The 22164-nt window shown below is 45.4% G+C and overlaps 1 protein-coding gene across 1 annotated transcript in view; it reads left to right on the top strand.

Annotated features, from left to right (window-relative positions):
* Positions 1-22164, top strand: part of URB1 (URB1 ribosome biogenesis homolog) — a 117982-nt gene that overhangs the window by 5731 nt on the left and 90087 nt on the right. Inside the window, exons 2-8 of the mRNA XM_068270487.1 lie at positions 854-993; positions 3918-4069; positions 6308-6440; positions 12174-12270; positions 17011-17096; positions 18173-18298; positions 20933-21063. Of these exons, the coding sequence (XP_068126588.1) occupies positions 854-993; positions 3918-4069; positions 6308-6440; positions 12174-12270; positions 17011-17096; positions 18173-18298; positions 20933-21063 (865 nt within the window). The remainder of the gene's footprint in view (positions 1-853; positions 994-3917; positions 4070-6307; positions 6441-12173; positions 12271-17010; positions 17097-18172; positions 18299-20932; positions 21064-22164) is intronic.

Genomic DNA, 22164 nt, shown 5'->3' with positions numbered 1-22164 from the left:
AAACCTTGGGGCGTGGCTTGTTTAGTTTATAGGGAATTAGAGTATTAAAACAAAAACAAAAAAGTATTTGGCTTGAAGAATGCCCTATAAACAATAGGAAAGGAACACAATTATGCAATGAGTAAAAGTTCATCTCGGATCCACTAAGTATCAGTGATTTGTTGGGATGGGATGTTTTTTGTTGCCTAGTCTGATCCACACAAAAGCTACTGTAGCACAATCTTCTGAAAACCTTCATTGTGCCATAAGCTTAAGAAGTCAGAGCACATAATCTGTGGGCAATTGTGTATGTGCACAAGAGCATCAGTTCTGAACCATAGAAGAAGGTGACCAGGCTTAGATGTGAAGCTAATGTCCTGATTCCAGAATATCCTGATGACCAGGCTTAGATGTGAAGCTAATGTCCTGATGCCAGATAGCACAGGACATACGTGGAGACCATACGTTGTTGGCTCAAGGGAAAATATGTTTGCAATAAATATAATGAATTTCATAAACTCAGTGAGGGTTAAATGCCTTATTGCACGCTGAGTAGAGAGGCATTGCTGAGCTGCAGCTGCATTGCTGACCACAAAAAGTTCTCAACAGCAGAGGGAGGAGCTGATCTGGGTCACATGATGAGATCTGCACAAGGAAAGTATCATGCATTCTATTGGCAGCAAAGAGCTATAGGTTGCAGCTTGTCAACTATTACCAATATATTCAGATGTGGAAAGCACAGACATTTTTATTGGGCCTTTACAATTATGAATTAGCAAAAATAAAGCTGTATGTCAAATGCTCACATTTTTGATTATGAAGTTTGTAGCATAAATATTCTAAGGTGAACCACGTGTTTCTTTGTCTCCTTCAGGACTGGAGAAGTTCATTTACTTGTCCAGAAAGCTGCCCAGTCCTCATCTTTATGATGTGGTGGAAGGCTATTTAAAGATTTCTGTGGAATGTATTGAGATTCTGAAACTTCTGGATGGAGAGAGACGACCTGAGAGTGAGGTGAGTGGATGTTACCTCCCTCTGTACAGGGTAATGGTAAGCGACGTACCTTCTGTGCGAGCGCAGCAACACAGTGCACCTAGTATATACAAAGCAAGCATGAAAGGCGCATGTGTTAGAGATCGTTACATACTAGGCACTTGTATTGACCTGAGGAAGCGGGAAAGGACCTGTGAAATGCATTGTCTTAACGTCCATGAATAAATATTTTTTTCCATTTTACCTGGTTTATTCTTCTGAGAAGGTAAGACATACACTTCTCGCTTATACCTCAGTATATAGTTTTTAATATTCATCAAGGACGCCTCCACCAGTGTTTTAGTATACAAAGCAATGGCCCTTATTCAATATACTTTTTCTACAATTTTTTTCCTAGGTGATGTCTTCACACCTTATCAGGAAAATGCCTTTTAAGTAGGGATGAGCTCCGGAATAAATCCGAATGAGCTTCATTCGGATTTCATCCGGATAATTAATGCAGCTGATCGGGTGTGTGCGGAGGTGGTTAAAGTTACCCAGCAGCCATCTTCTTTCATCCGTCCCACGGCACGCCCCCCACGCTGCGTTCTAAGATGCGTCACGTGACTACTATGCTTCCTCCTTCAACCCCGAAGGAGGAAGTGTTTGTAGTCATGTGACCGCGGCTCAGAACGTAGCGTGGGGGGCGCGCCGTGGGACACATGAAAGAAGATGGCTGCTGGGTAACTTTAACCCCTCCGCACACACCGGATCAGCTGCATTAATTATCCGGATCAAATCCGAATGAAACTCATTCGGATTTAATCCAGAGCTCATCCCTACTTTTAACCTCTTTAGCAGTAATCCCGAGTCACGCTCGGGACAGAAATCTGCAGCTCAGAGTTGTAATCCCAAGCCTGAGTCAGTTATATGCAGGGGCTGCTGCTGATCTCTCTGTAGTATGTGTTTTTTCTCCTTGTTTTTAGGGTCTAAGGCCTCGTTCAGACTATACGCGCTGCCGTGCACATTTTGGCAGCGTGCATAGTGTGCGACACGCAAGAACGGTAGAAGGGCATAGACAGCCCTTCTACCGTTCCCATCATATGCGCTGCGTGGCAGCGCGATTGCGCTATCGCGTACTGCACGCATTTTTGTAAATCGCAGCGCAGATCCCATTCATTGTAATGAATGGGATCTGCAGCGCAGCGCATAGGAGCGCAGATGGCGTGTGATCGGACACGTTGCGTTCCGTTCGCACAGCCATCTGCGCTAAATGATGTGAACGAGGCCTTAAAGCTTGTGAAAAAATGCACAGTGTTTAGACCCTAAATCTGGAAATAATCATAACGCCAGGGATGTTAAGCCACCAGCAAGCAAGAAAATACTCAGAATAATTTTGATAGTACTATTTCCCTGACTTTTTGGTACTTATTCATTTGCAGGGTGCTGACAAGTTAATTTAAAGAGCAGAAGAAAAATTATCTCCTTTGAGAAAAGTTAGGAGAAAAGGTGAATTGAATAAAAGTCAAAGGACCCGATCCAATTCACTTTTCTTCAAGTTTTCTCCTAAGAGATAATTTATCATCTTCTGTTTAAAACACATTTTCAACACTCTGGAATTGAAAGTATCTAAAAGTACCAAAAAGTATATTAAAAAAAAGTAGTCAAAAGTATGTTCTTGCTTGCTGGTGGCTTGTTTTTTGGTTGCCCGCAGAATAGCTTGTTGCAGTAGTCAAGACGGGAAAAAATTAGCAAGCATTTTAGCAGCCTCTTGTGTAAAGAGAGGACATATTTTTGAGATGGAAGTAGCAGGAAGGTGTTATATGACTTAAATGACAACCAGAATGAGAGGGACATGGAGGCTGCCATATTTGTTTCCTTTTAAACAATACCAGTTGACTGGCTGTCCTGCTGGTTTATTGACTGCAGTAGTGTCTGAATCACACCAAAAACAAGCATGCAGCTAATCTTATCAGATTTGACAATGTCAGAAACACCTGATCTGCTGCATGCTTGTTCAGGGTCTATTGTAGGGCTAAAAGTATTAGAGACAGGATCAGCAGGACAGCCAGGCAATCTGCATTGTTTAAAAGGAAATAAATATGGCAGCCTCTATATCCTTCGCTTTTGCTGTCCTTTAAAGCAGACCTGAACTCAGAACTTCCTCTTTGCTCTAAAAGATAAGCAACAGCATAATAACCTTTAAAGAAAAAAACATGTATTTGTTACAGCTGATACAAATCCTAAAATAAATCACGGGGAGAGATCAAATTACAACTTGTGATTAGACACAATTAAACAGAATTAGAATTAAACAGGCTAAACTCTCTAAATACATACAGGGTGCATTTCTCTGTTTTCCTTCTATTCTGTGCAAGAGTTCAGGTCCACTTTAAAGTGAACCTTAACCCTGGCAAGTAAAAAAAAAGTTTCACTTACCTGGGGCTTCCCCAAGCTCCCTGCAGCCGTCCTGTGCCCTCGCCGCTCCTCGAGTGTCCTCTGGGCCCCGCTGCGGGATAGTTTCATTTTCGTCCGACTGGCAGTCGGCCACGTGTATTCTCCGCCTTGCCGGCATCAAGCATGTCCTGCACAGGCGTACTGCACCTGCGCAGGACGAACTTGACGGCGGCAAGGCAGAGAAGAATACGTGTAGCAGGAAACGAAACTATCCCGCAGCAGAGACCGGAGGACACTTGAGCGGCGAGAGCACAGGACGGCTGCAGGGGGCTTGGGGAAGCCCCGGGTAAGTGAAACTTTTTTTACTTGCCAGGATAAAGGTTCACTTCACTTTAAATGGGACTTCAGAGTCAAATGCTTGTATCAAAAACCTGCCCTGTCTTGGGGAAGTATCAACTGACACCTGTTTTTTTATGTTATGACATCTCACTCTTCTGCCGTTCCATATGTGTAATGTGTACGACTGCCTGTACTGTAAAGGTGATTTGGTTATGTTTCTGCATTCTCAGACAATGTTGATTTTCCAAGCTCTGGAAGCCATCTTATTGCGGACAGCCAGTGACCTGTCACATCTAAGTGTTGCCGGTGTAAACATAGTGAAGAACTTATTAAACACACACATGAGGCTGATCTATGCCTCTGTGTACTCGGAAACCCACAGGTGAGGACATTTACTGGTATATGGAGCATTGTCTCAAGCTGCTTGTGTTAGTGACACTTTTCCCGCACTGTGTTCTGTCACCCTAAAACTTTCTGCACAGTTTATAATAGCTTTTAACTGAAATAGTAACTCCACTATAGGATAAATATTTATATAACATTTGTCATCACTATATGAAACATTTTATAACTGAATATTGTTGATTGTCATTTAGTTATAGTGTGGAGCTGCTATGACGTTATAATATTGGTAAAGAAAAAAAAATCAGGATAAACTTACTGAGAACCATGGCAACAGTGCACAGTTTACTGTAAAGGACTTCCCAGAAGCCTCATCTCTGCCACCGATTCAGAATTCTACACAAAGCAGGCGGTTAAAGTACACCTGAACTAAGATGGATATAGAGGCTGACATATTTATTCCCTTTTAAACAATGCAGATTGCCTGGCTGTCCTGCTGAGCCTCTGTCTGTATTACTCTTAAGGTCGCCATACACTGGTCGATTTGCCATCAGACCGACCAACAGATAGATCCCTCTCTGATCGAATCTGATCAGAGAGGCATCGTATAGCTGCCTTTATGGCAAACAGATTCTGAATCGATTTCAGCATACATTACCCCCCTCCCCCCCTCATACATGACCTGATCCGGCCGGCGCGAGTTCCCCGGTCTCCGCTGTCTTCCTCTCCGCTTTGGGCTCCAGGACTGCAGCTTCACTGTACTCCCTGTCCAGGGAAGTTTAAACAGTAGAGGGCGCTCTACTGTTTAAACTTCCTATCGGGACAGGAAGAAGTGAAGCCTGCCGGAGCCCAGCAGAGAAGGAGCATCGGTGACATCGGGGATACGCGCCGGCCGGATCAGGTCATGTATTGCCGCTAGCGTCAGTCGTCGAACATTCGAACGCCGCTAACGACGCACTCCCGACCAGCCGCCGATCGAGTGAAATCTTCCGCATGGACGGATCGACAGGAACGATCGATTTCAGACGTAAACCGATAGTTTGGTCAGCTTTTGCGCAACGATTTCACAGCAGATTCGATCACAGTGATCGAATCTGCTGTATATCGGCGGGAAAATCGTTAGGTGTATGGGCCCCTTTAGCCGTAGACTCTGAGCAAGCATGCAGATCAGGTGTTCTGGCTGAAGTCTGCCTGGATATCCTGCATGCTTGTTCCAGATGTGGGATTCAGCCACCACTGCAGCCAGAGATCCACAGGACTACCAGGCAACTGGTATTGTTTAAAAGGAAATAAATATATCCGCCTCCATATCACTCACTTTAAATTTCACGTACACCTTATAACTTCTGAAGAGTCTCTAGTTTTACTGCAATAGCTTGTTCATTACCCAGGGCAGGAGAATGCATAGCATGGGGATGCTGGAAATGCATTTTCTCAAGAAATTCTGATCAAGCCCCCTCCCCCCCACCCCCATTATCTGCTGTCACTAGTGCCCCCCTTGCTGGGAGAGCAGTAGCATCCTTTGCTAAAGCATGTGCAGCAAATAGTGCTGGAGAGGGAGTATATTGCTAACTTTCCCACACTGCAAGTTGCTAGGCTCCAGCCGCTGCCTGCTCTGCTTCCATGCACTGCTGTGTACTCTGTACTGTAATCCTTGGTACCAGGATTTGTAGCTACACACTACCTCATCTTTATACTACTTTTCAAGTAACTTTGCCTTAGAATGACCACCGGTGAGTGAGAGGGGCTGAAGGTAGACAACACCCTACTGCACTCTCTGCAAAGGGGATACTAATGAGAGTGGGCTGCTGTGGGAGAGGAGTGGAGAATGCTCTGCTACAAACTCTCCATGCACTCAAATTTTAAAGGATACCTGAACTGAAAGGGATATGAAGGCTGCTATATTTATTTCCTTTTAAACAATACCAATTGTCTGGCTGTCCTGCTGATCTCATTTGCTGCAGTAGTGTCTGAATCACACACCTGAAACAAGCATGCAGGTCAATCTGGTCAGACTTCAGTCAGAAACATCTAATCTGCATGCTTCTTCAGGCTACAAGTCATAGAAACAGAATGTCAGCAGAGTAGCCAGGCAATCTGTATTGTTTAATAGGAAATAAATATAGCAGTCTCTAAATTACTCTTCCTTCAGTTTCCCTTTAACCTGAGATTGGAAACTACAGGCCCTTTTTGGATTATATATTAAAGTGTGTATGGTGTTTGATATTTTGTGGGCTGTAAATAATAGTAAAATAAATCTTTGCTTAAATCTACACAGGATGTCTCGTATCTCCCTCAACCTGTTGTCAGCAATGGTGACACAAGGGCCAGACTGCGCCAGGGATGTGTTCAGTCATTTTGACTTCCACAACAAGTTCCTCCCAGGATTGCTGAAGAAGAGAGACAAGCAGGTAAGAAGCTGTAGGTTCAGGTGCAGGACTTTTATTCAGTTTCCCCTTAATGCAGCTTGAGGCCCCTTTTACACTTGCATGGGAAACTTGCGTTATGTTACATTGTTTCACTGCAGGGTGATGCAACGGCAATTCAAGGCAATGGGGCCTAGCACACTTACTGCGTCGCATTGTACGGCACGTGCACGACCTGCCGCTGCAAAGTCAACTGCGTGTTACTGGCAGACTTTTGCGGCAACACAGTAGAAGTAATGTAAGTCAGTGGGCGACGCAGGAATTTTAATAACGTTGGCGGCGGCGGCAATCCTGTGCACTTATGCAGAATGGCGGGGTTATGACAGGGAAACTCAGGAATCCCAGTAACATAGCTCCGGTACAGTAGGGAATACTTCACTGGGCAAGGGGCGTGGTGGAGGGCGGTGCTATGCATATGACCCTGTCGACGCACTCTGCCGCTTGGTCATATGTTAGTCTTTTTTGTGCGATGGGGCGGGGCATTGCACCTTTCAAGTGTAAACCCGCTCTCAAGCACGAGTGTACTTGTAACCTTTGTATAGTCAGCCAGAAATAAATCAATATTGCAGTTATAATGCACTACTGATTTTACACCCAAAAAAATCTGATAATCCTCTATCTATTATTTAATATATATTATTACAGTTACTGTGTTTATTTGCTGATTATTATTTACAATAGTTTTTCACAACAACCGGTGTGCTCTGTACACCAGCTCTATTGGCTCTGTATCCCCGTGTAAAAGCTTTACTTCCCTGACCTGTAGACTATCTCTGGTCACCAGCTTTAATGTCTCTGCATCCCTGTGTGAAAGCTTTACTTCTCTGACCTGTAGACTATCACTGGTCACCAGCTTTAAAGGGAACCAGAGAGGATCAAGAAAAGATGTTATACATATACAATACAATACAATACAATAACATTTCTATAGCGCTTTTCTCCCATAGGACTCAAAGCGCTTAGGCTCTCTCAGATTCAGTAATTAGTAGGATGAAGTATTCACACAACAAAAGTTATATTTCTGCAAATGCCAAACTGAACAGGTGGGTTTTCAGTCTGGATTTAAACACGTCCAGGGATGGAGCTGTCCTGATCTGTTGAGGTAAGGAGTTCCAAAACGTAGGGGCAGCATGACAGAAGGCTCTGGGACCAAAAGTTTCCAGGTGTACTCTGGGTATGACTAGATTATTAGAACCTGTTGATCTGAGAATGCGGGGATTGCTACGCAGCTGTAACATATCTTTCATGTATCCAGGGCCTAGATTATTCAGGGATTTAAATGTCAGTAGGCCGATCTTGAATAGGACCCTCCATTCTATAGGTAGCCAGTGAAGGGAGTGCAGGACTGGCATTATGTGGCAGTGACGGGGTTGGTTGGTTAGCAGTCTGGCAGCAGTATTCTGTATCAGCTGTAGTCGGTACAAGACCTTTTTTGGAAGGCCAGTGTAGAGAGCATTGCAGTAGTCCAATCGGGATGTGATGAAGGCGTGGACTAAGGTTGGCAGATCTTCTGGGGGTATGAGGTGCTTGATTTTTGCAATGTTCTTCAGGTGAAAATAGGATGATTTCACCACAGCAGAGATTTGAGTTCTGAAGTTTAAATCCCAATCAATTAGAACTCCCAGGCTACGCACATGATCAGAGCTGCGCAGATCCGTGCCTCCTATTCCCAGTGGTGAAGACTGCAAGTTAAGTTGTTTTGTTATCATGCTCTGCCCTCCTATCAGAAGGACTTCAGTTTTGTCTGCATTTAGTTTCAGCCAGTTGTCATTCATCCATTGCTGTAGTTCACGTAAGCAGGCGTTTATAGTTAGAGTTGGGTCTGTCACACCAGGCTTGAAGGAAAGATATAGTTGAGTGTCGTCTGCATAGCAGTGGTATGTCAGGCCATGTTTTTGGATTAGTTTTCCCAGCGGTAACATGTAAATTGTGAAAAGCAGGGGAGAGAGGATTGAGCCCTGGGGCACCCCATACCTAAGTGATACAGGGGTGGACAGGAAGGGCCCCATAGACACTTTGTGGGTTCTGCCACTCAAGAAGGATTGGAACCACTGAAGAACTATGCCATCAATGCCGCAGTATTCCTGTAGCCTGTTTATCAAGATGTCATGGTCAACTGTATCAAAGGCTGCAGAAAGGTCTAGCAGTATGAGGATGGAGCACTCTCCTCTGTCTCTTGCCATGAGCAGGTGGTTGCATATTTGGATGAGGGCCGTTTCAGTGCTGTGGTGTTTCCTGAAGCCAGACTGGAATGGGTCATAACTGTTGTTTTGTAGGATTTTGGCTTCTAGCTGGAGGTAAACAGCTTTTTCAATTAGCTTGCCCAGAAAGGGAAGGTTAGAGACAGGTCTGTAGCTGGTCATTGCATCTGGGTCCAGGGAGGGTTTTTTGAGGACAGGCCTGATGATTGCTTCCTTCAGTAAAGCAGGAAATATCCCTGATTTTAAGGAACAGTTAACAATTTTTAGGAATACCGGTACGAACAGGTCGGGGCAGTTCAACATGAACTGTGTTGGGCCAGGATCTAGGTCACAGGTAGTTAGGCGGACGTGAAGGAGGATGCTTGATGTGACTTCTTCATCAATTTCTTTGAAGTTTGACCAAGGTGTTACATTGTCTCTGCTAATGGTCTTCGGCGCTATATTAGGCTCAGATGCTGTAAGTTGGATGGCGGACCTTATAGCGGAGACTTTGTCTGTGAAGAAATGGGCAAATTGGTCACAGAGGTCCTTTGAAGACTCGATGTTAAGTTTTTGACATGCCGGGTTGCAGAGTTTTTCCACTGTGCGGAACAGTTGGGCTGGTTTGTTAACTGCATTTGCAATCTCTTGTGATAGAAAGGATGATTTTTTTCCCGTGATTACCTTTTGGTAGCTCTTCAAGTGGAGGATTAAGGCATGTTTGTCTTCTGGGGACTGAGATTTGCGCCACAGCCTCTCAAGTTTTCGGCCTTGTCTTTTCAGCTCTTTTATAGCGTTATCAAACCACTGTGCATGATGGTGTGGAGTAAGATATTTGGTGCGCAGAGGAGCAATGGTCTCAAAGGTGGAGGACACACGTTTGTTGTATTTAAACACCAGAGTATCAGGGTCAAAGCTGGAGTCAGTCAATTCATCAAAGCTAAGGTTATCTCGGATATGTTGAGGTGTTAGCCCTTTTAAACGGCGATATTTTATTTGATTCTTGACCTGGTGTTTGACAGCTGGTATTGAGAGGGAGAAGTGGATAGTGTGATGGTCTGACCAGGCAACAGGATTAATTTCCACATTGGCTATTGACAGCCCAGTATGGAATATAAGGTCCAGAGTGTGGCCTTTCCTGTGAGTAGCAGAGCTGATTGATTGGAGGAAGCCCAGTTCATGTAAGGCACGAGGTAGCTCTATTCCAAGTTTTGAAGAGGAGTCATCCACCCATGTATTGAAATCTCCAAGAACAATCCATCTGGGGTGTTCCAGTGTTAGGTTGCATAGGAGGTCTACAAGTTCCTTAAGGAAGTCTGAGTGTTTTTCTGGTGGGCGGTAGATCAGCAATATGTTAATGTTTTTCTCAGCTGAAAGTTGCACCCCCAAGCATTCAAACGAGTTGGTAGGACCTACAGTAAGTGGTCTGATTTTCAAAGCTGATCTAAAGCAAAGTGCAACCCCTCCTCCCCTGCGTTCTTTCCTGTTGCAGTATATCACGGAATAGTTTGTTGGCACGGCAGCCTCCAGGGTGGGGCCAACTGGTTCAGAAAGCCAGGTTTCAGTCAGGCAGGCCAGATCAGAAGACTCTATTAGATCATGTATGATTGCTGTTTTGTTGTTTATCGATCTGACATTACAGAGGACAGCCTTGATGGGGCTACCCTGGGAGCTAGGGTCTGAGATTGATGACTCCAAGACAGAACAGTCTCCAGATGTGTGGCTGTCATCTCTGCTGGATTGTGCTGGAGCTATTAGGGTTGTTGCCTGGGTGTACTCTGCAGATTTTGTCACAGAGTTATTTTGGTTCTGCGGTGAAGAATATCTTTTCCCACGTCCTCTCGAGCCTCTCTTTGTCTTTCTGAAGATTCCAACAGACTTCAGTAGAATTATTGTGGATTTGTCAATTGGATAGATATTTCTTGGTTGGTATACAGCTAGAAGTCTCTCTGCTGAATATTGATGTTTACACATTAGGATGGACAAGAGACAGCTCAGGGCTCCTGCTGAGATAGGTCCTATTTAGAGTCAAGGTGTGAAGTTTGTCAGCTGTGGCTGGTATCCTGCAGAGATCAAAGGGCCTGTATAGACTGAATTGTCCTTACACAGAGATGTATGGATGGACAGCATGAATTTGAAAACACAGTTCTTTGTTTAGGAATTTGAAGATATAATGTATAATATATGTAGAAAAATATAGTCTATACATATCTGGGGCTTTCTCCAGCCCCATAAGCCTGGATCGCTCTTACGCCGCCGTCCTCTGCTGCCTGGATCTGCCGATATCGGGTCCCGTCATTACCGCCAGTCCGCCGGCGGACGCGGCCAATTCTCCGCATCACAGGGGGCTCCCTCCATACAGTTACGCGTGTGGCTGCCTACTGCGCAGCCGGCTGCGCACAGGTATGGAGGGAGCACTTGTGATGCGGACAATTGGCCGCGTCCGCCGGAAGTGATGGGCCCGGTACCGGCGGATCCAGGAAGCGGAGGATGGCGGCGTGGGAACGATCCAGGCTTATGGGGCTGGAAGAAGCCCCAGGTATGTATAAAATCTTTTTCTATTTTAATGCATTCCTCTCTGGTTCCCTTTAATGTCTCTGCATCCCTGTGTGAAAGCGTTACTTCCCTGACCTGTAGACTATCACTGGTCACCAGCTCTAATGTCTCTGCATCCCTGTGGAAAAGCTTTACTTCCCTGACCTGTAGACTATCACTGGTCACCAGCTCTAATGTCTCTGCATCCCTGTGGAAAAGCTTTACTTCCCTGACCTGTAGACTATCACTGGTCACCAGCTCTAATGTCTCTGCATCCCTGTGGAAAAGCTTTACTTCCCTGACCTGTAGACTATCTCTGGTCACCAGCTTTAATGTCTCTGCATCACTGTTTGAAAACGTTACTCACCTGACCTGTAGTTCAGGTCAGATCATTGCCTGTGCTGCCCTTCCTCTTCCTCTCCACAGAGGGCCTTGATCAGACCTTATTACAGATGACAGTTGTCTAAATACATCTTTCCCATAAAAAATGGTCAGCAGCTGTAAGTTTGCTGCTGGCAGTTTTCCCAAAGCTCTGTCTGCGAAGTGCAGAGGTATTAAGGTATGTAGACTTGTATGAAGAATGTCACTACAGGGATCAGGACTCGATCTCTTGGGTGACAGTTCGGGCCATATGCTTTATAGATGCATTGCTGCACATTTTCTGAAGGGGCCCTGAGTCATGTGACTGACTTTTCCAAAGGGATTTTCTCAGGATCAGCTGCATCTATTATGAAAATACAGTAGTGTGAGTAATGGCATAGTCCCCTATTCATGTTTACTGACAATCAAAAAATTCAATTCGCATTTTTTTGGGTATCGTATAATAAATCTGTTTATTATTATTGAGACAGTATTTCGTGTGTGCTTTTTGGAGGCAAGCCCACCACTTCCTCCAAGCAATCTTTTTTAAAATTGTATCTAATTTTATCCTGCTGGCGCCTCTGTTCTACATACAAAAAATCCAAGAGAATTAACTGGGGCATTATATCTCCCGTCCTTGCAGGGAAGACCAGATGTCCGGATGGCATACATACAGTTTGCTCTTTCCTTCCTGATTTCTGGGGACAATACCACCATCATTCAAGTTTTGGAGCTGAAAGGTAAGCTTGGTGCAAAGATTTTCTGTGTATGTTAACACAGTGACCTTATAAATCTACACTGGGCTTGGCTTCCACAAGGGAATTGTATACATGGAACTTCCGCTTTCTTATGGGTAATATCTCTCAAAAAATCATTCTTTAAAAAAGCCAACTTTTTATTTATTTATTTTTATCGTATTTTACTATAAGCATTACTTTTTCTCTTGGCTTCTAACTACTTATTGGTTTAGCTGAATCACGTGGCATTGTAAACATCATTTGGCCAGACAAACCAAGGAGAGAGCAGGACTATATCCTGCCGTTTAGCGGAGAGATGCGATATGGCTCTTGCAATGCATCTAATTGCACATTTATAATGCCTAATACGCACGATGCAATTTTCCATCAGATTATTTCCATCAGGTTCGATTGACGATTGTTTTCCTAATTTATTTTCTGATCACTTATATGCAAAATCGATTAGAAAAGTCGGAAATAAGATCAGATCTTTTGGAAATAATCGATTTGACCATCAATCTGGAAAATTTCACTGTGTGTACCAGGCATAAGTATAATGGCAGGAGTTTCCTAAAAAAAATAAAAAATGGTGGCATCCCTTTTATAAATAGATCTTTGAGCTTGTTTGATCTTCCTCCTATTAGTTTCCTGTTTACACACAAAAGTAGACTAATAACATTTAGAAATTGACATTTTAACAACTTTTGAAAATAAAGTGTGTGGTTAAGTGTGGACGCATTTCAGAGTCTAATAGCTTTAATATATGGATAAAGTAAGAGTCATTTTTTCCCATGATGGTGGCTGAACATATAATGCAGTACATAAGTAAGTCCATTAGGTGTCACTGTTGTCCAGAGAAAGTTTGTAATTTATTTATTGTATTTAGAAAGCGCCAACATATTACGCAGCGCTGGACATTAGTTTAGGTTACAGACAATATTTAGGGTAACATACAGCAATACGACAATACAGGAATACAAGAAAACCAGATCATGCAGCACAGTATGAGTACAAGGTCATGCTTAGTCAGTCAATGGAGGGGAGCATGGAGATTAGGCAAGTTGAGTTCACTCAAATGCATAGCATAGGTTCACAGTAATGGAGGTGTGTGATCAGGTAGGACACAAAAGGGGGAGGACCCTGCCCGAAGGCTTACAATCTAGAGGGAGAGGTAGGGACACGAAAGGTAGGAATCAGAGTTCAGCTGTGGGTTTAGAGCACTTGTGAGGGGTGGTAGGCCAGAGTAAAAAGGTGAGTTTTGAGGGCCTCCTTGAAGATGTTGGAGGGGGCTGCCCTAATGGGTGGAGGTAGGAAGTTCCATAGTGTTGGTGCAGCTCTTGAGAAGTCCTGGAGGTGTGCATGGGACTGGGTGATGCGGTGGGGTGGTCAGGCGAAGTTCATTGGAGGAGCAGAGTGAGCGACTAGGTGTGTACCTCTGAGTGAGATCGAAAATGTAGGTTGGACAGGTTTTGTGGACAGATTTGTAAGTCGGGCACAGTATCATGAATCTGATTCTGTACTGGATAGGAAGCCAGTGGAGGGATTCACAGAGTGGAGCCACCATGGTGGAGCGATGGGAGGAGTGGATAATTCTGGCTGCCACATTCATGATGGACTGCAGCAGGGCTATTCGGGTCATAGGGAGACCAGACAGAAGGGCATTGCAGTAGTCAAGGCGGGAAATTATGAGGGTATGGATGAGGAGTTTGGTGGTGGAAGAGGTCAGGAAAGGGCGGATCTTGCAGATCAGAATCAGAATCATTTTATTTCGCCAAGCATGACTGGGTCAAGCCCGGAATTGGGTTTGGCACAATGGAGCGGTACATAGAAAGAAATATAGAAAAGAAACTCAAATATAGACATACACAAATCTACAGTCAGCATTAGATGTACATATAGCTCAGTATTCATCTTACGAAAACACACACTACTGAAATCTACCGCTCCTATGCAGGTGGTAGGGAGCTGATAGAGGGTGGTAGAATATTAAGGGAGTTTAGGAGGCTAACGGCCATCGGAAAGATGTTACGGAGGTGGAAGGTGCAGGACTTTGTGAGGTTTTGGATGTGGGGAGTGAAGGAGAGTGCGGAGTCCAGGGTGACCCCCAGACAGCGGGCTTGAGAGGTAGGGCGAATGGTAATAATAATTTACAGAAAACTACATGGTGACATTAAGGGCAGATTCACACTAGGTTAAGTGTTGCCAACCGCCCGTAAATTTTTGGGCAGCCCGTAAATTTTGATACAAAATGAGCTGCCCGTGAATTCCGTAAGGAATTCAGCAGCGTCCGTAAGGGCGGCCGATTTGCAGGAGGACAGCAGCGCAGTGGAGGAAGAGCTGTGGGCAGCGGTGAAGAAGGGGGGCAATCTCCCCCCCCCTTCTCTCACCTTAGTGCTCTCCCTCCCTCGCTGATTGTCCCCCTCCTGATCTAAGTGCTAGTGGCGTTTGGCAGCGGGCGGGAATTACCTTCCGTCTCGCTCCTGCGCTGGAAGTTCTGCTGCACTGGTCTGGACCAGACCAGAGTAGCGGCAAATCATCCCGCGCCGGCGACGAGAGAAGATGCAGGTAAGTTCCGCTCGCTGCCGCCTGCCACCACTCAGCACTTAAATCAGGAGGGGACAGTCAGCGAGGGAGGGAGAGCACTAAGGTGAGAGAAGGGGGGGTAGATTGCCCCCCTCCTCCACCGCTGATGCCACAGCTCTCCCTCCACTGCGCTGCTGTCCTCCTGCTGGGGGGGGGGGTGTCACCTGGCTACCTATTGTGGGCACATATACCTCTGGCTACATATACTGGGCACATATAACCCTGACTACATATACTGGGACATATACCTGTGGCTACATATACTGGGCACATATACCCTGCCTATCTATACTGGGCACATATACCCTGCCTACCTATACTGGGCACATATACCCCTGGCTACATATACTGAGACATATACCTGTGGCTACATATACTGGGCACATATACCCTGACTACATATACTGGGACATATACCTGTGGCTACATATACTGGGCACATATACCCCTGGCTACATATACTGGGGACATATACCCCTGGCTACATATACTGGCCACATATACCCCTGCCTACATATACGGGGGACATATACCTGTGGCTACATATACTGGGCACATATACCCCTGCCTACATATACTGGGGACATATACCCCTGGCTACATATACTGGGGACATATACCCCTGGCTACATATACTGGGGACATATACCTCTGGCTACATATACTGGGCACATATACCCCTGCCTACATATACTGGGGACATATACCTCTGGCTACATATACTGCACACATATATCCCTGGCTGCATATACTGAGGACACTGGCGGTTTGCCATTATGTGCATTTACTGGTGAAAAGCTGACTCTTATTATGTGCGTTTACTGGTGAAAACCTGACTCTTATGTGCATTTACTGGTGAAAAGCTGTCTCTTATTATGTGCATTTACTGGTGAAAAGCTGTCTCTTATTATGTGCATATACTGGTGAAAAGCTGTCTCTTATTATGTGCAATTACTGGTGAAAAGCTGTCTCTCATTACGTGCATTTACTGGTGAAAAGCTGTCTCTCATTACATGCATTTACTGGTGAAAAGCTGTCTCTCATTACGTGCATTTACTGGTGAAAAGCTGTCTCGCATTTCGTGCATTTACTGGGGAAAAGCTGTCTCTCATTACGTGAATTTACTGGGGAAAAGCTGTCTGTCATTACGTGCATTTACTGGTGAAAGGCGGTCTCTCATTATGCGCATTTACTTGCCATGCCCACTTTCGTCGCCGCATTTCCTCGAACATGTTGCCCCCTACCCATTTGACTGCCCCCTCATATGTGCCAGTCTAGAACCGGCCCTGTACCCCTGCCTACATATACTGGGCACATATATCCCTGGCTACCTGTTCTGGGGACATCTATACCCCTGGCCACCTATTCTGGGGACATCTATACCCCTGGCCACCTATTCTGGGGACACCTATAGACCTGGAGCTACCTATTTTTGGGGAACCACTGCTGTCAGATGATGTGTATGTTGGGGGAATCGCTGCTGCCAGATTACATCTATTTTTTGGGAACCATTGCCATATTGTCTGACTGTGTTTTGGAAGAACCTCTGCCAGATTACGTGGATTTTTGGTGAAATGCTGTAAGATTACATGTATTTTGGGGGAAGGGGGGAAAACACTATGGCAGAGCTCAAACTTCCCTGGCAGACCTTTTACAGCAATACTAAAATCATGTTTATTTGGCCCCACCCATGACCACGCCCACATTCTGTTGCGTGACCACGTCCATCTTTCGGCGCGCTGCGCAGGAGATTTTGTCAGTAAAAAAAATCTTTTGTCAGTAAATTTTTAGGTATTTGTCAGTAAAAAATAACGTGAAAGGTTGGCAACACTGACTAGGTTGACTAGCAGGTGATTCCCGCTAATCACCAAAGCGCTAGTGCTTTTTAAAGCACTAGCACAATTGTAACCATATGGCAGTGATCTCACTGCCGCGATTGCCATCAATCGCGGACATTTCGCGATTAAATGCAATCACAAAACATGTTGTCTGCAGCACTTTCCCGCAATTCTGGAGCGATCGTCATACAGTGCTTAAAGAAGCGCTGATCGCGATCGCACTGAATCGCAAGACTGTATCTTGTAATTTCAACCTGTATGGTTTAAGAGGTGGGTCTCTTTCTCTGTTGCTTATCATACTATTCTGTTTGCTTCTTTGTAGATTTTTTCGGTGAGATTTTCAGCACCGGCATTAAGGAAGACCGAATCTCCACGATAAACATTCTGCTCACCCTGCTGCAAGATAAGGTGAGGTTTATTTCCCTTGGAAGGCCTGCATTAGCTTTAAAGTGGACCTGAACTCAAAACTTCCTCTCTGCTCTAAAAGATACTCAACAGCATTATAACCTTTAAAGAAGAAACATTTCTTTGTCACAGATGATACAAATCCTGTAATCAATCTGCAGTGTGTCTACTTCCTGCTTTCATTGAAGCAGCTATAGGGTTAACCTAACTTACCCCTGACACCCATCATACTGCTCATTGTCTTTAGGATTCCTCCTGTTCCCTGTTTCATGACCTTTCAATATTCAACTGGACTGTCCGTAGTATATTTTCCAATAAGCACTGTAGCTGCGCAGGAACTCTTTTGAACTGAGCATGCACGAATTCTAACCGCACATGCCCAGTAAAAGGAAGGTTGTGAAATATGAGAGACCCTGATGACAAGCAGGAGCGGGAAAAGTGTCAAAACGAGTGTTCTTGCTCATTACATTAAAAATGCTATGAAACTCGGCATTTCCTTATTCACAGCATAAAATTTACTACTACAAAACAAAATTGTAACAGACCATCATTCCAACAGTTAAACACAGCACTTTGTTCTTCAGTGGAAAGCTCCTTGCTTCAGTGGGCAGCTTCTGGCCACATCTAAAGAGATAGCATTGTCTTTAGTGTACATTCATTTGTCAAATACATTTAGTAAACATTAGCAAACTGAGCTGTACTGAGAAGTGATCACTAGATAGTGTTTAATATATAAATATAGCAGCTATGCAGCAAAATGCAATGGAAGCTTTCAGAGCAGATATACTGTACTTTTGGAATGTTTAACTTGTAAGCATACTATATTGTGCACAAAAGCAAATATGATAGCTGTATTGGTAATAAAAAGTAGGAAAACACAGTTGTATCACACTTTAAGAATTATTTTTTAAATTTTCTGCTCACTATGCTTGAGTGAGTCAGAAAGTATTATATCCCTACGGCCCAGAAACTAACAAAGACCCACTTCAATCAACATTTGCTATGTCTGTGCTTTAATTATCATATTTTGTGCTTCCACATTAACTGCAGTTTTTGTATAATGTGTTTTGTTGTTGCAGGTTGTTCACAATAAGGTCATCAGCAAGACTCAGAAAGTGCGCTTCTTTACTTCGGCCATTCTGAATCACATCGCCTCCCTGTACCGCTGGAACGGCATTGTAGACACGAGCACCAAGGAGATTCAGGTAGGGCTGTTGTAGAGGCAGTGCATTATGGGAGTGGTCTGTATGTATGTAGTATGGGAAGTGTTGCGTTAGGTATGTGTGTAAGGATGTAACGAGGATGGGGTAAGGGGACTTCCTGGTATACCCAGGCCAGTTTTACACTGTATTTTTGCAAAGCAGTGCTCGCATGGCATCTCACTCACAGCCTTCATATCACCTTGCGGCAACAGGGTCATATGCATGGCGCCACACCCCTCTCAGTGATGTACTCCCTGCTGGGCAGGAAGTAGGTCACTGGGATTCCCATTGCTGGGTCTGCCTATAGAGCCCAGCCTCTGTTGCTATGTAGCTTCCTCCAAAGCACCCCCTGCGCGCTGTGAGACCCCATTAATCACAGCCGCGCTGTCGACACGCAGCGTGTCGCAGCGCGCTGTGTTTACCTCACTAATGCCAGTCTGGCCGCTTCCCCACCTCCTGAATCGCTCCGGTCCCCGCCCACGTCCCTTCCCTCGCCGCTGATTGGAGGGAAGGGATGTGGGCGGGGACCGGAGCGATTCAGGAGGCGGGGGAGCAGCCGAGACTGACATTAGTGAGGTAAACACTGCCGCATAGCGCGGCTGTGTTTTATGGGGTCTCGCAGCGCGCAGGGGGGACTTTGGGGGAAGCTAAATAGCAACAGAGGCTGGGCTCTATAGGCAGACCCAGCCTCTGTATGGGGATTGCGATGTAAGAACCCCGCCTCGGGTTCTCTTTAAGACCTCAATTCACTAAGCAGTTTAGACTAGTCTACAGATGGTTTTTAGTCTACTGATGGTTTAGTCAGTTGCATCAAAGGGGAATTCACTATTACCAAATGTTTTAGACCTTTTTTTAGACCTGATCTAAACCATTTGGTAATTAGGTGGGTAAAGCAGGGGAAATTATCAGAAAATGCAATTCACAAGCAAGTAGCTATGACCGACATCCTTCTCTTTTGTAGAGCTCTCCTCTGCATACAATTAAACTGCACAATTATTTCAAAAGGTTCCATCCTCACATCTAAAATACCGCACAGAATTACTGTACCAACAAGAAATCAGCTGGTCTAATCTCTGTCAGAAAACGTGGGCGTGGTTTTTTGCCTTTGTGAATTGTGTAATTACTGAATGCTAGACCAGGTCTAAAATCAGGTCTAAAACATTACACCAAACCATCAGTAGACTAAAAACCATCTGTATACTAGTCTAAACTACTTGAATTGAGGCCTTAAAGAGACTCTGAAGCGAGAATAAATCTCGCTTCAGAGCTCATAGTTAGCAGGGGCATGTGTGCCCCTGCTAAAATGCCGCTATCCCGCGGCTAAACGGGGGTCCCTTCACCCCCAAACCCACCCCAGCAAAATCTACGACCAACGTGGTCGTAGATTTTGCTCTTCCTGGAGGCAGGGCTAACGGCTGCAGCCCTGCCTCACAGCGCGTATATCAGACGCGCATCGCCGCCTCTCCCTCGCCCCTCTCAGTGAAGGAAGACTGAGAGGGGCGGGGGAGAGGCGGAGGTATGCGTCTGATAGACGCGCATGAGGCTGGGCTGTGGCGGTTGGCCCTGCCCCAATGCGGAAGCGCTCCCCCGCTGCACGAAGGGGATTTGGGGGATCAGGGACCCCTGTTAAGCCGCGGGATAGCGGCGGTTTAGCAGGGGCACACATGCCCCTGCTATCTATGAGGTCTGAAGCGAGATTTATTCTCGCTTCAGACTCTCTTTAAGGGCCCGTTTCCACTTGTGCGGTGGGAATCCTGAGTGCCCCCCGCTGAATAAATGTGCTGTAATACCTGCAAAACCTTCTGCTAGCACTAGTCTAGCTAGTAAATGTGTCCTGCACCCTCCGCTCCCCTGCAATCCCCCCGTTTATACATTACCCCCCCTGGATCCAGCGATCGCGCAGCCTCCCTGTACAGCTCCGGTCTCTCTATGGTGAGGATCGGGTTTGCGCATGACGTCGGCGACGTCATGTGCGATCCTCCCTATAGTGAAGACCGGAGCTGTCCGGGGTGGCTTCGCCAATCACTAGATACAGGCGGGGTAATGTATAAATGGGGGAGCGGCGGGGATCGGAGGGTGCAGGACACATTTACTAGCTAGCCTAGTGCTAGCAGAAGGTTTTGCAGGTATTACAGCACATTTATTCAGCGGGGGGCACAAAGTTGCATAACCTCCTGAGCGGCGTAACGCTCGGGAGGTTAAAGAAATAAGGACAGAGTGTTCAACAGATGGGGCTGATGCTATTAAAACTCAAATACTTTAGTCACAAAATGGGAAGACCGGATTCTTTAGAGAAATCCCTGATGCTTGGAAAAATTGAGGGCAAAAGAAGAAGAGGAAGGCAGAGGCTAAGATCGATGACAGCATATGTAAAGCTATGAAAATGCCTATGCAACAGCAGTAAGAAGCAGTGATTGACAGACACATCTAGTGTGCAGATGTACATAGCGTCACAAGGTGTCGGAGTCATCTAAAGAAATGAGGAGGAGGAGTCCTGATGTGAATTATTTCATTGTTTATAGAACAGACCATGAGGATGAGAGGTCTCATAGCTTTCCACAGTATCTGTAGTTATGTTGTCACTTACTGTTGTTTATTTTATAATAAGCTATTATTTATATTTGTCTTTTACCCTAGGGCACAAATGATCCCAAAGAAGCTGGGAAGCTGATGGTAAGGGAGCTGGTGCACAACTTCCTGATGGATCTCTGCTGCTCTTTGAAGCACGGCATTAACTTCTATGATCCCAGCCTTGGCACGGCCGCGAGGTGAGATGGGGGAGGGACTTGTGTAGCGCATATTTATGGGTGTAGAACTGAACAGTGTTTCTAGATTACACACTTTCTGCTTGGTAGAGGACCAGGTGTGACACGGACAACGTTTAGCTGTTTGCATTCATGAAATCATGTAAATATTAGTTTTATCCCCGTAAAGGGAACCTGATGTGAAAGGTATATGGAGGCTGCCATATATTTTATATTTAAAAAAAAAAAAATACCACTTGCCTCACAGTCCTGTTAATCACTTTGGCTGCAGTAGTGTCTGACTCACACACCTGAAACAAGCATGCAGCCAATCTTGTCAGAAACATCTGATCTGCATGGCAGCCGCCATGCCCTTTTAAGTTCAAGTACCCTTTAAAGGACAGGTGTGAGGAGTAAAAATAAATATCTGCTTACCTGGGGCTTCCTCCAGCCCTTGGCAGCCTATCTGTCCCTTGGCGCAGCTCCGGTGTCCTGGGATCCCCTCTGTTGCAGATACTGACCTTGCCCAGGTCGGCATCTTTTACTCGAGTGCGTGGACGCACTGCTCATGATCGAGATCACATGGCCCAGAGTGTTCTAGGCAGGTGCAGAGGTACTACGGCTGCGCTGAATGCTCCAGACCAAGTGAGCGCGATCGAGTGGCGTGTTTGTGCCGGCAGAGAAGATGCCGACCTGGGCGAGGCCGGCATCTACAACGGAGGGGATCCCCGGACATCAGAGCTGCGGCGAGGGACAGATAGGCGGCCAGGGGCTGGAGGAAGACCCAGGCAAGTAGATCTTTTTATATACACACACACACACACACACACACACACACACACACACACACACACACACACACACACACACACACACACACACACACACACACACACACACACACACACACACACACACACACACACACACACACACACACACACACACACACACACACACACACACACACACACACACACACACACACACACACACACACACATATATTCTCCTCGCACCTCTCCTTTAAAGCTAATCCACAACTTTAATCGGATTTGTGGCAGTAGATCATACAAAATACAGTTGGCCAGAATGAAAAGTTCCAAGCCTATTAATAGGAACTCC

The sequence above is a fragment of the Hyperolius riggenbachi genome, chromosome 2 (genome assembly GCF_040937935.1).
Source record: "Hyperolius riggenbachi isolate aHypRig1 chromosome 2, aHypRig1.pri, whole genome shotgun sequence".
Taxonomy (NCBI): domain Eukaryota; kingdom Metazoa; phylum Chordata; class Amphibia; order Anura; family Hyperoliidae; genus Hyperolius; species Hyperolius riggenbachi.
Note: the sequence above shows the minus strand (reverse complement) of the source record. Positions and strands in the feature narration are given on the sequence as shown.